Below are 12575 nucleotides of genomic sequence, written 5' to 3'. Positions count from 1 at the left end.
GTCGAAATTATTGGTTTCGATAAATTGTTCAATTACAACTAATCGGTGCATAGTCTTGCATGTTATAGTGAATAATGACGGAGTCAAGATTTCACCTTTGGGATGAAAATAATATTCATAAAATAGTCATACTATGAGTTCAATATTTAACAAAAATATAAAGTAATTTAGATGAAAAAAATTCATATGAAAATTATACAAATAAGCCTAGTTACGTGTTAAATTTAAAATAAAGATATTTTTTAACAATTATTACACATTAAGACTGGATAACTTTAATTAAGTTCGATCGTCTTTCATAAAGTTAAAGGCATTTATTATTAAATTAATATCAAAACTTTGAATGATTTCCTTTTTAATGAAAATAATCAATGAACTTATAAGAAAACTATTTAATATTCTATTACAAGTCTCGTTTTTAACGAATTTCATAACAAAAAATGTACATTATGATATTATAGTGAAAACTAAAAAAGTCCAAACAAGCCAAATCAATCCGTCAATGAGGAAGTAAATTTTTGATATTTTCATCTTTTTTAAAATTTGACATAACGTAAAAAATGTAGATACATTTTTTAAAACCTAATTATGAAAAATATCAAATTTAAATAGATCCAATTGATAGTTAAAATGCATTTTATCATGCTCAGTAAAGTAATCAAGGTAATATTTATTTGTAAGGTTACAAAAAATTTCAATATCAAATGATTTGAAATCATTATGAGGTTCCAGAGATATGTCAAGAATGAGCAACTCCACTACATTTTAATTAAATTTGAAATCCAATTCTTACAAGAGTGAGTCAATAATAACCAGAAATAAGTTAGCTCGACAATGGTGTTCAATTGTAATATGACTCTTTTGAAAATGACCTTTACTTAATTTATATCTAATTCTCATGTTAGGAATGTCAATTTCATATTTCTCATAAAATTATAAATTAATCCTATTAAAATTAGTTGTTGACTAATTGTTGTGATGCATCTCATTAAATAAAAAATTATTGTAAGGGAAAAATTATAAAATTTTTTAAAAAATAAAATTTTGTTAGAAAATTTTTAAAATTTTTATAAAGCTGAAATTGTAAAATTTCAAAAAAATAAAAATAAATTATAAAATTTTTAAAATTGTTGAAGGGTGAGGGCCTCCATTAGTTTTGATCTTTTCGTCTCAATAGTTGATGATATTACATGTTAATTAGATATGATAATATGATCATGATGTATTTTTTAATTTTTATTTCAGTACTATGTCAACGTCATATGATATAAAATGATAAATAATATTTTAAATTAATGATAATTAGTTAACAATTAATAATAAAAGACTTATTTAAATAGTTTAAGAATTTTTTTAATACATTATATCTTAAATAAAAAAAAAGAGTTATATGTAACCCAAAATCCAAAGAAATTTTATAAGTAAAAGAATTATAATTAGGTAAAGAAAACAAAGCTGGGCACCTGGGCATAGAGCAATGATACTAGACCAGGGGATACTAAACTTAAAACTCCTAAAGCACCGAAGAATCACCATACAAATAAAGGCAACTTTTCATGTATGGTTTGAGTAGCTCTGCCATTTCAGCATCAGGCAAGCTGATGTTTCAAACGTGGAAAACTGAAAGTAACACTTGTGTGGCTCAAATGGTAAAATAGATGGATAGAAACAGAGCTGTCACTTTCGGTTTTCCCTGTCTGAAAATCTTGAAGAGGAAATTTCAGGAAAGCATCTTTAAGCCTTAGCAACAAGTTATTCACATGCCCAAACCGTACAAATGGAAGACATAAGCTTATTGTGTTAGGGATTAATGGAAATGAATCATTTTTTTCAATCAATCAAACCCAATAAAATAATATATATATATATAACTGGCAATAATAATATTAATAAATAAATAAATAATCTTCTATTGATGATGATTCTGAAGGCACGATCTCATGAAGATATGATACTTAAGCTGAGTGATTTATGTACTGGTGAAGAAGAGTGAAGTGGCTGACACGAAGGCCGAAGTGGAGAAAAGGACGGCGAGGGGGTAATGGCAAATGGTAAGAGGCGAAGGTGGTGGGAGCAGTCAACAAATGTACTTGAAAGAGAATCAATGCCCCAATATTCATCCTATCGGACGCACCTTATTGCCCACAAAATCCTGCTTTGCACGTGTTTTGCTCTTAAACCCTGCATTTCCCTCCTTACTTTTCACTCCTCCCCAAAAACATTTGGTGGTTTCACTTGTGGGTTCTTTTGAGCTTTTCACCTTCCATTCACGATTAATGTTGTCTGAGTCAATATTCCCTCTTGAACTAATCTGGTCTTAATTGGTAATAGGGCATCATTAGTTGGGGTTTTGTTGTTTTAAGTCGAGTTTAAGAATTCATTAAAAAAATATAAATTCTCTTAAATAACCAATTACATTTAAAAAAATAAATTAAAATCAATTTATCTTTTACCATCTAACATATTGTATTGAAGTTGTGCTTTTACTTTTAAAAAATTTATTGAAATGAGATACTATAACTTTGATAACTTTGAGAGAACAAATACCTTGCTTCCTTATTTTACCTTTAAAAGATCTCTAAATATTACTACAACTTAATTTAACTATAGGCAAGTGGAAGATAATGTTCCTGTGTTAGCCAATCTCTCTATGTACATGGAGATTTTTAAAAGGGAGACAAGAAACAAAGTATTTCATTGAAAAATAAATAAACAAAGAGGAAAGAAGACAATTAAAATAGAGAAAATTAAGGATTTTATTTATTTTTCACCCTATCTATTTAAATTTATATCACATGAAATAAAAATAAAAGCTATGTAATTATTTTTCATATAAAAATATTTTTTTTATAATTAAGTTACAATGATTTAACATTTTTAATACAATGTTTGTCATACACACAACTTCCAAGAAATGAATGAAAGAGACATTCCTTAAATTCTTTTCATATTAATCATGCATATAAGTTGGTTTAGTTATGACATTTCCCAAGAATAAGGACTTAAGACCAAACTCCCCATTAATACTATAATATCTACAAAGAATGATTTGGAAACATTAAACAGACGTTGACAAATAACATTATTAGCTTTTGCACAAAATCTTAATCATTTCGATTTATTTTTTTAATTAATTATTATTGCAATTGATTTTGTTGCGGGAAAAAACATTCTCCATTCATTCCAAAACAATTAATTTACTTATTAAAATACAAACACTATCAATAATGTCTTCTTCATGTGGCGTACGAAATTTAATCAAAGATTTTAGAATTTAAAAGTAATATTATAAAGGTAAAAATACGTAAAATATTGTTAAAAAATTGAAAGCCATGTGTTGGATAATTATTTTGATAATAGGAAAGGAGTAGGAAATTGCAAGGAGCAGCCCATACCCTTGAACAGCTTTCAATAAAAGGCAAAATCTTTGTTGGGGGATGATTGCACAATTCACAAGAAGTATAGATCCCAACCAAACAAAATAAAAAGAGAACAAAGACCCAAGTTACCAAACCCCCTCCTCGTTGTTCACCTCTCTCACAGACACACACTCTCTCTCTTGTTATGTAAGAAAGAGATCACAAATTTGTTTATGCTGGAGAGCAAAACAACCCAACATTCAGACACTGGAAACAGAGAGAGTGGAAACCTTCCCTTCCAATAAAACCGAGAGCATAACAAAAAAGAAAAAAGAAAAAGGGTACCTTTTGCTTTTAAATGCTCCCTTTCTCTCTCTGTCTCTTAAAAAAGACTTTGATTCTGAGTTTTCTCGCCCCTCTCTCTTCTTCCTCTTTTATCCTTTTTAAAAAATCGTGCTGTCTTTTCTGAGTTTTTCTCTCTTTTCAACAAAGGAGCTGAGATAGGTGAGAAGCTAAGCTATGGTGGTGCAGCGACAGCGGAAGAATGATGATGATGACGTGGAGATGGTAAGGAAATGGCCGTACTAGAAATGACTCAACAAAGCAAAACTACCAGCACCAACAATGCCAACACTAACAACACCTCGACTCATTTGCAACACCAACAGCAAGTAAAGCCAACGATGTTTCACGATTTCCTGGGTATGAAAGCTACAGATTCCCATGTCGTTTTAGCCCCTAAGGCCACTGACGCAAGGTTTTCAGAGGCTTCCCCTTCTGCTTCGGCCTCTGTTGGTGCTTCTTCTGCTGGTGGTGGTGGTGTTGCCCGTGGGCCCATCTCTTCCACATCTGATCTGGGTTCTGGTTAGTTTCTCTCTCTTTTGCTTAAAGCTTTGTTTCTTTTTCTTTTTTTTCTTGTTTCATTTTTCAAAGCTGTAATGTAAATGGGGAAGTTTATGATTTTTGTTTTTGTGTTCTTTTACTTGAGTTTTTGGTTTCTTTTTTTTCTAAATTTTTTCTTCTCTTTTCCCTGTTGTTTTTGATAGGTGGTTTTCATATGAAAAACTCTCAGTATAATAGCTCATTAGGGAATGATGGAGTGTGGAAAGTAGGATTCTTGCTGTCTATTTGATAAGTAGTTTTGATTTTGGATTTTGGTCTCTTCTTGAGGCTTAAAAAGGTTGATTTAGCTGCTGAAGTAGCAAGCCTTTTCTCTTATGGTTGGAGTTGGTGTCTTCATGATGGATTAGTTTTGTGAGGTCAGCAATGGGGTTGGTAGCTCCTCTCCTAGGTCATCCCTTCTCTCTTCGTATTTTATTTTCTTTGATTTTTTTTCATTATTTAACTATGGGGTAGACAGCTATGTAAATAGGGGGGTATGGTTTCAAATTCAGTGGAGAATTTTAAAGTTCTCTAATTTATGTCTGCTTTTTTAAGGTAGGTGTAGCCGTTATGGTGTGTGATGACTTTATCTACTCAACGCTGCTGTACGATGTCGTAGTTCTTTACTTAATGTTGCCATCTCTTGTGGGTAAAAGGCATTGATGCGTCTATGCTACGAGTTTTTATAACTCCTCTGAAGCAGCAACATTTAGTTAAGCATTACGTGTCGCTGGTTAGCTGTTGTACATTTGCTCATAATAACCAGCTTTTTACCTCAGCATGTTGACATTCCAATCTTCAAGCTTGTTTCTTGTAATTATACTGCTCAGATGGCAAGATGTTTGAACTTTGAAAGTACTCATATTTTCTGAATTGGGATTCTACCTGTCACAATTAAAGTTGATTCATTTTCTCATCAATTAGTAGAAAGACAAGTCGGGAATCATCTTGAGGGCATTCCATACTATGGCCCAAGGAGTGAAATATCTGGGCCCGAGATAAGCAACAGATTGGTAGGAAGTAAGAGAGGTAATTCAGATTCAGCCTTTATGGGTCATGAATCTCTTGACAGCTTGCATTTGATGAAGGTATCCGTCATGATCTTATCATGTTTTACCTTTCCCTTCTCTAATGAAAGAGAAGCTCCATATGTTGTTAGTCATTTATATTTACTAAATATTTCTTTATATTTGTACTCAGATGCTTCGTAATGGGGCTGGGGGAGAGCGTTCCAGAAGGTCCAATGAGGATGAAGTGTTTGTTGGTATGCAGTCAATGAGGCCTTCTTCTGCATCTCTTATATTACAGCCCCCCACTGGTAGCAGACCTGAAGGAAATGCTTCCAAATGGGAGCGGTCTGTCCCCATGATAGGCTCCGCAGTTCAGTATGGTCCACGTGGTGGTCACTTTGTGCCTTTTGTGCATCAAGCATCTTCACATAGGTTCAAGGATACAAATGTTGGTCCTTCTGTTATCTCTCAGTCGGCTGCTGATGAAGGTTCTAGAACTGGAATTAAAGGCCCTGGAATTTTGAGTTCTATTAATACTAGTGGTATTCCCACTGAAAAAAACTCATCTGGGGTAGTGCCAAGTGGGGCCAGACCAAAGTCGGGGGCACATATTTCAGATCCAGAGTCTTCAGTTCCTCCAAGGTGAATTTAATATATTCTTTGTATCTTGTTTCTGACTGTTTTGCTCTTGAAAGAATAATATATATATATATATATATATATATATAATGAATGCTGTATTTTCTGTTGTGGTGACAGTCGACAAGGATTAACATCAGCCAGCCGACAAATGACTATTTTTTATGCTGGTCAGGCTCATGTCTTTGATGATGTGCATCCAAACAAGGTTGGTTTTCTTGTTGTTTGCAGTGGACCTCAAGTTCTTTTTTAATTTCAATTTTTTTCTACAAAGCTTGTGTTGCGTGCTTAATAAATACTTCTATCTGGTTCACGTATTTCATCTAATTGAATTTTTAGGTATAGATCACCTAGGGTAGGTTGCAGTTACATGATATAATCCATAGAATTGCAAAAGCAACTAGGTTTCAGATTTCTCTGTTGCTCATTGAGTCAGTGTACGAGAGTACCATCAAGCTTAACATCATAATAATATCAGACTTGCATCGTCCAACTTAACTATGTGTAATGGAGCTTCGAAGTTCGCACGAAGTTTGATACATCATCTTGTCATCAGAAACATGAGATGAGATTGGTTCTTTTGATATCCACAATGGCTTGGAGAAGAGGAAGAATGAACCTGTGATTTGTTCTTTCTCCAGAATATGTTGTTGATTCATGTAGTTGGTTTAGGGTGACATAAATTGACAAACTTGATCAAAATATCAAATGATAGAATGTTGTTTTTTTACCGATATAGGATGATTAACAAAATACAATTTCCAAATTTAGAAGCTTGACATTTATATTCAGGAGTTCTTTTACTTAGGCATGATAATCCAAGAAGTTGAATAAAGCTCCTGTTCCTGTTGCTCTTGTCATAAACCTGAGTTTATGCAATCCACACTCTAGCAAATGGAACTACTAATGTTCCTTGGACACATCACATATGGTTACCATAAAGGCCAGAGATGGAGGACGGCTGCCTAAGTTTTAAGTATGTAGAGCAAGTTCTTGGGATATGGAAAGGTTGCAAATACGTAAAAAGGATGTGTTGGAGATGACAAAGAGGACGATTGGAACAGTCCTTGAAGTATTAAGTGCTGTGATAGAGAGAAAGCATAGTGTTGGCACAAGATGGAGAATAAAGCGAAGAAAAGCTAGGTAAAAGAGGATTTGAGAGGCAATATTTAGAGAGATAGAGAGAGCAAAGAGTGAAAGTTTATCTGTCTTTGCCCAAGAAATCTTGTTTTGCCAAAATAAATTGTCAAAGCATCTATGTATAAAGCAAGAAGAAACAGTTACTCAAGAACATGCTTTAATGCACATGATGAGTAACAATAAAGAAAGGAGTTTTAATCTACATATTCACTAATAATTATTGGTGTAATGAAACTTATTTTTGAGTAAAAGGTAAGAGAGAAAAACACTTTTACTTTAGAAAATGGTTAAGAGGAATACTTCTTAACTATCTTCATATTTGAGCCATCAAGCTGAGCCCTTTGGAACATATCAAGGTTGAAACAAACTTGCGAGCCGTGCAACTTGTACCAAATTACACTCATTGTTGTCCAAGTAATGTAGCTGTTCTACTTGTTCTGTTTGTTCTCATACTATATAAAGTGTTAAGCTTGTTGTAAAACAACTTTTAGAGAAATAAGTTGGTAGCCAAAATCAAACATCTACATTTTGTCCCCTACATGAGAATTCTTGACATGAGAGGTTCTTATGCATTGTTTGTTATATAAAAGTGAATTATAAAGTGACTTATAAAAAATAAATTTAATGCTTGACTTAAGGAAAAGTTATATATATTGTGTTGTAATGTCCTGTGTGTGGCAATATACCGATGCGGCATGTATGCCTTGCTTGATGGCATGCTAATACCTTGTGTATGGCTTCAAACCTATGTCTTGCACACTGCATTGATTCTTTTTGCGTACATCTCTAATGCTTCTTTCTTGTCTCTGTGGCAATATTTTTTTTTGTGTATTTCTATCTTTGTTGCCCTTGCATGGAAATTAGTTTATTTAAAATAATACATTTTCCATACATTAGGAAAACAATGGGAAAAAAGGAATTTTAAAGTTAATCTTCAAAGGAAAGAAAATCTTTTCCATCTATGCCTTATAACCACAAGGCTTTTGTAAATTTTTTTTTCTAATTCAAATTAAAGCATTCTTTCTGTAATCTCTTTGAGCAAGTAAGGTTTCTTTCATCTTCTTCTCTTTCGCTCTCTTTTTTTTTCCTATTATTATTTGATTAAAACGTAAAAAAAAAAGAAATTACTTTCTTTGATCCAAAATCATTAAGATCCTTTTTTGTGTTGGATTTTTTTTTCTAAATTTTGAATCATTAGTTTTTCTTGAGCTTGCTCTATAAGGTCTTTTTTGTTTGTAGAAGTTTTTGCATGTAGGTGCGCAAGGGTTCTTATGATGAGGAAAGGTAGAGTTGCAAATAAGTAAAAGAAAGTGTTAGAGACAACAGAGAGGAAGACTGGAGTAGCCCTTCAAGTATTGTGTGTCATAGCGGTTTTAGGAAAATATAGATAGATAAAGTGTAGTGGTGGCACAAGATAGAAAATAAGGTGAAGAAAAGTTAAGTAGAAAAGGATTTAGAAGGAAATACTTAGAGAGAATTAGTAGTGAGTCTATTTGCCTCTTCTTGATAAATCTTGTTTTGCCAAAATGAATTGTCAAAGCTCCAGATATAGAGCAGAAAGTAACAACTACTCAATAACACATTTTAATGCACACGATAGAGTAACAATACTGAAAAGAGCGTTAATGCATGTAATGGGCAACTCTTATTGAAAGGAGTTTTAATGTACATAATGAGTAACAGATATTGAAATCTCATTATGTCCCATTATGTGACCGAGAGTGAGTAGTGGACTTTTTTAAAGGATAACTATTAATGATGTAATGAGACTTTTTCTCGAGTAAAAGGGAAAAGGTAAAAGGTAAGAGCGAAAAATACTTGGTACTTTGAGAAAGGTTAAAAATAATATCTCCTAACTATTTCCATATTTGAGTCACCAAGTCAAAACTTTCCAAAATGATGAAACTAACTAGCAAACCTTGCCACTTATTCTTGGTAAAAAGTAAGAGCAAAAAACACTTGTACTTTAAGAAAGGTTAAAACTAAAATCTCCTAACTATTTTTATATTTGAGTTACTAAGCCCAACTTTCCAGAACATTTTAAGGATGAAACTAACCCACAAACCTTCCCATTTGTTCCAGGTTACTTTCACTTTGTCCACGTGATATATTTGTTTTACTTGTTCTGGTTGTTCTCCTTGCTCTTTGCATTATGCTTGCGGTAAAAGAAGTCTTGGGAAAATAATAATTTAGTAGTCAAATCAAGCATTTACACAAACCTTTCTTTTGGTGAAAATTTAGAAAATAGGGCTTTGTTGGGCTTTGTATATGCAGATTTTGCTATCTATTTGGGATAGATTAATGTTGGCCATGAACTAAGGAATATATAAGCTCATATTTATATTCTTTTGAGGACCTGTAGTTACTTTGATTATTGAGAAATTGAGATTTTGATTTGAAAACTGAAGATTGTCAGATACTTAAGAATTTGAATGCAACTGGATATTCCATAGTTTCTTTCGCTGAAGTTTCCTTTTTCACTCAATTTTCTGTCTTTGAGATGTTGGTGCTAAGTCAGTGGACTTGCCTTTAAAAGAATACATGGTTGAATCAGTGTGAAGTTGTCTTGACTTGTATTATTCCCTTCCCTCTCTTTTGAGGTGATATAGAAGACGATTGCATTTCTGTTTTTTTGGGAGTCATATATGTTCTCATATGAAAAAGATTACTTTGTCTTGAAAGCCTGGTATCATTTGTTACTGTAGAAGATTTTAATTAAGATTGTAATTGCTGCAACTTTTGATCTGCTCATTTGAGTTACTTTGCTGTGGTTATGTTGTCAGTTATGCTTTGTTGTTATTCACTGGCTTATACTATGGGTGGGTCATCTCTGCTAATCACTGTGATGAGCTCCACTTGGAGCAATATTTCTCTGGTATTTGAGCTACAGGAAGTCAACAAAGTTTTTATGATTTTAGTTTTTGACATTTGAAAAGGGTTGGTTTTCAGCTGCATTGCTCTTCACTGCTTCAAATGTGATGCTTGCTGACCATACATAATCATAAGGAATGTGATTTGATGGGAAATACTCTAATGATTCTTCAACTTTCTTGATAGAGGAGGAATGCATGTTGTTATAGGGGACTGAAAATCCATTCTTATGGTTGGATCTATTTTTCTTGGGGAAGTTTGTTTTTTTTTTTTTGTGCATAGTGTACTGATTTAAAATTATTTACTGTTGTGTCGCTTCAGGAACAATTAGCTTTTGGTATAACAACAAATTGCTGTCCGCTATTTTTTCCTATGTATCAATTAATACCTGTTTTGTAAATTTGCTGTTTTACGTTGTTGTTTGGCCTCACTCTAATCTTCCTATCTCTCTTTGATAATTAATTTTGTTTAATTGTATTAGATGTTTCTTGTCCACTATTTTATTTAACATTCTCTTAATTTGACTTGTTCTGGTCAGAGGCTCTGGATTTATTTCTTATTCAACGGTGGAAAAGGCACTGCTGCATATTAATCATGAGCTCTTCCCTATATTCCAAAATCTTTCACCAACTTGTGATGCTAACAAAATTTAGCTTAGTTTTGCTGTTACACCTTTTCATATTTGTAGTATTTGGAGCATGATTATCTTGCCCCCACTGTTCTTTACTCTCCCAGTTTTCTGCACCATTCCTTGTGGTTGCGAGTTCCCTGCTGAGTTATTTAAAATCTACATGTAATTAGGTGGTAAAGCTGCGCATATTGTGGAGCAGTTGTTTTTGTAGGCCTTGTTCAATTACTCCTGTTCATCATAATGTTAGTTATTTTGGTGAGTGATTATACATACTTTCCTTTTCAAATTTAAATTGCCATAGGACCTATTACTGTTTTATTTCTAAAATTACTTGGTGCTTTTATAAAAGTGGAGTGGCTCTCTGATAAAACATAGTTGAGCATCTATCTTCAGGTATAATGTCAGAACAAAATGAGTTGCTGAGAATGAGGAAGCGATGTTTCTAATCCACTTCTAATGTTGTTATTGTATGCTACTGCATTGAAGGATCATAGCTGAACACATCCATACTATGGTTCTTGTCACTTTTCTGGTTTTCACCGGGTTCTTTGTATGTCGTATTACATGTCAAGCATCCTGTAGCTTGAATTTCTTATTCTTAATATACATTTGTTGTCTTGACCACCGTTTGCTGCATGGTCATTTCAGGCAGATGTCATAATGGCATTGGCAGGATCAAATGGAGGATCTTGGTCAACAACGTACTCTCCTAAATCTGCTGTGAAGCCAGTTAGCGAAAATTATGCACCTGGTGAGGAACCTGAAGCAGTGGGTAGCATGATGTTCTCACGGGAATTTAGAGGGAGGATAGCTGTTGCTGGTAATACTAGTCAAGGAACTGGTTCTGGTGAACGAATCTCAAAACAAACAGGTGATCCTTCAACTTCCTCGCGGCTATGTAGTTTATTGGTTTCCATTTTAGTTGCAATGGTATGTTTCAGTGGTTTCTCAAGCATGACATAAAAAACATGTTCTGTTGTCTCTCCAACTCCAAATGAGTTGGCCTCTTTTTGCATTAAATAGTCGATCATGTACGCATAAAGGCAATCAGCACAGGATTCAGATATGATTCTGCAATCGATAAGAGTTGTTCTTTTTCTGTAAGGGGAATTGATAGGAAATGCTCTACTTTAGTATACTTATTACTTTATAAAATGTAGGGGTTCCTCAAGGCACCGTTGTTATTGCGAAAGATGCAAGAAACCCAGTTCAAGCAGCAGAACCTAGTGCCGAAGATAAAAGAGAGGTATGAAGTCAAGGGAGTTGGGAATAGCTTCAAATCTATGAGCAGACATGTTAGGAAGAATGAGCTGTTCCTTCTCTACTGGCATCAATGCTTCAGCTTCTTTTTTCTGATTTTCTTGCATTATCATTTTTAGAAGTAAAGAGAAGGTGGGTGGTTTGGGGGAGATGGGGTACTACTGTTTTGTTTATAGAGGAGACAATTGGATCATCAATTAACCATCAGGTGAAGATATTTTTAAGCTTCCCATGCTCTTAATTTACCTTTTGTTAGTCTGAAGTTCAAAATGCTATAGGTGATTTAGCCTCTTTTAACTCACATTTTAATTTTTGATGTTCACAATTTCTAAAACTCTGAATAATTAACACGATGTTAACTGCATCTTTTCGTGTATATCTATGTATCGATTTCATTTCGGCACTTAAACCCTTCTCTAAATCAAAGGACATGGATAACAAAAAGAAACCATATATCCAACATGGCGATTAACCTAATGTGTATGGATCAGTTGTAATAAAAAATAGGTATGGATCCCTTATTTCTTGGTATAATACTACTTGGAAATGGACCTTGAATTATCTTTTAAAAGATTAAATTAAATTATTATTTTTTATCAAATTGTTATATTTTTTAGTTTTGATTATATAAGTTTTTATGATTAATAATTGATTGATTAATTAATTAAAATATTATTTTTTATTTTTTATTTATCCGTTTTTATATTAATAATTTATAAACTTAGGAGCAGGTGTCAAGTTATGTAATACAAAAACTATATGCAAAAAAAAAAAAAAAAAAAA

The 12575-nt window shown here is 33.0% G+C and overlaps 1 protein-coding gene across 4 annotated transcripts; it reads left to right on the top strand.

The window, feature by feature from the left end:
* The first annotated feature begins 3435 nt into the window (after positions 1–3435).
* TIFY8 (TIFY domain protein 8) lies at positions 3436–12019 on the top strand. Of its 4 annotated transcripts, none has more exons than XM_021420441.2 (6): positions 3436–4223; positions 5166–5329; positions 5442–5893; positions 6011–6098; positions 10703–10787; positions 11181–11393. In XM_021420441.2, the coding sequence occupies exons 1-6, from the start codon at positions 3935–3937 to the stop codon at positions 11243–11245; spliced, it is 1143 nt and encodes a 380-aa protein (XP_021276116.1). In that variant the 5' UTR covers positions 3436–3934; the 3' UTR covers positions 11246–11393. The 4 variants fall into 4 exon arrangements, with proteins under 4 accessions (XP_021276116.1, XP_021276117.1, XP_021276112.1 ...); XM_021420442.2 differs by lacking the exon at positions 11181–11393 and adding an exon at positions 10926–11173; XM_021420437.2 differs by lacking the exon at positions 10703–10787 and adding an exon at positions 11693–12019 and having other exon boundaries at positions 3442–4223; positions 11181–11403.
* Positions 12020–12575: the final 556 nt, after the last annotated feature.

Source organism: Theobroma umbraticum, unplaced genomic scaffold, assembly GCF_002168275.2.
Source record: "Theobroma umbraticum cultivar Fairchild unplaced genomic scaffold, ASM216827v3 scaffold_56.0, whole genome shotgun sequence".
Classification (NCBI taxonomy): Eukaryota; Viridiplantae; Streptophyta; class Magnoliopsida; order Malvales; family Malvaceae; genus Theobroma; species Theobroma umbraticum.
The sequence above is the reverse complement of the archived record's forward strand: the minus strand, read 5'-3'. Positions and strand labels throughout refer to the sequence as shown.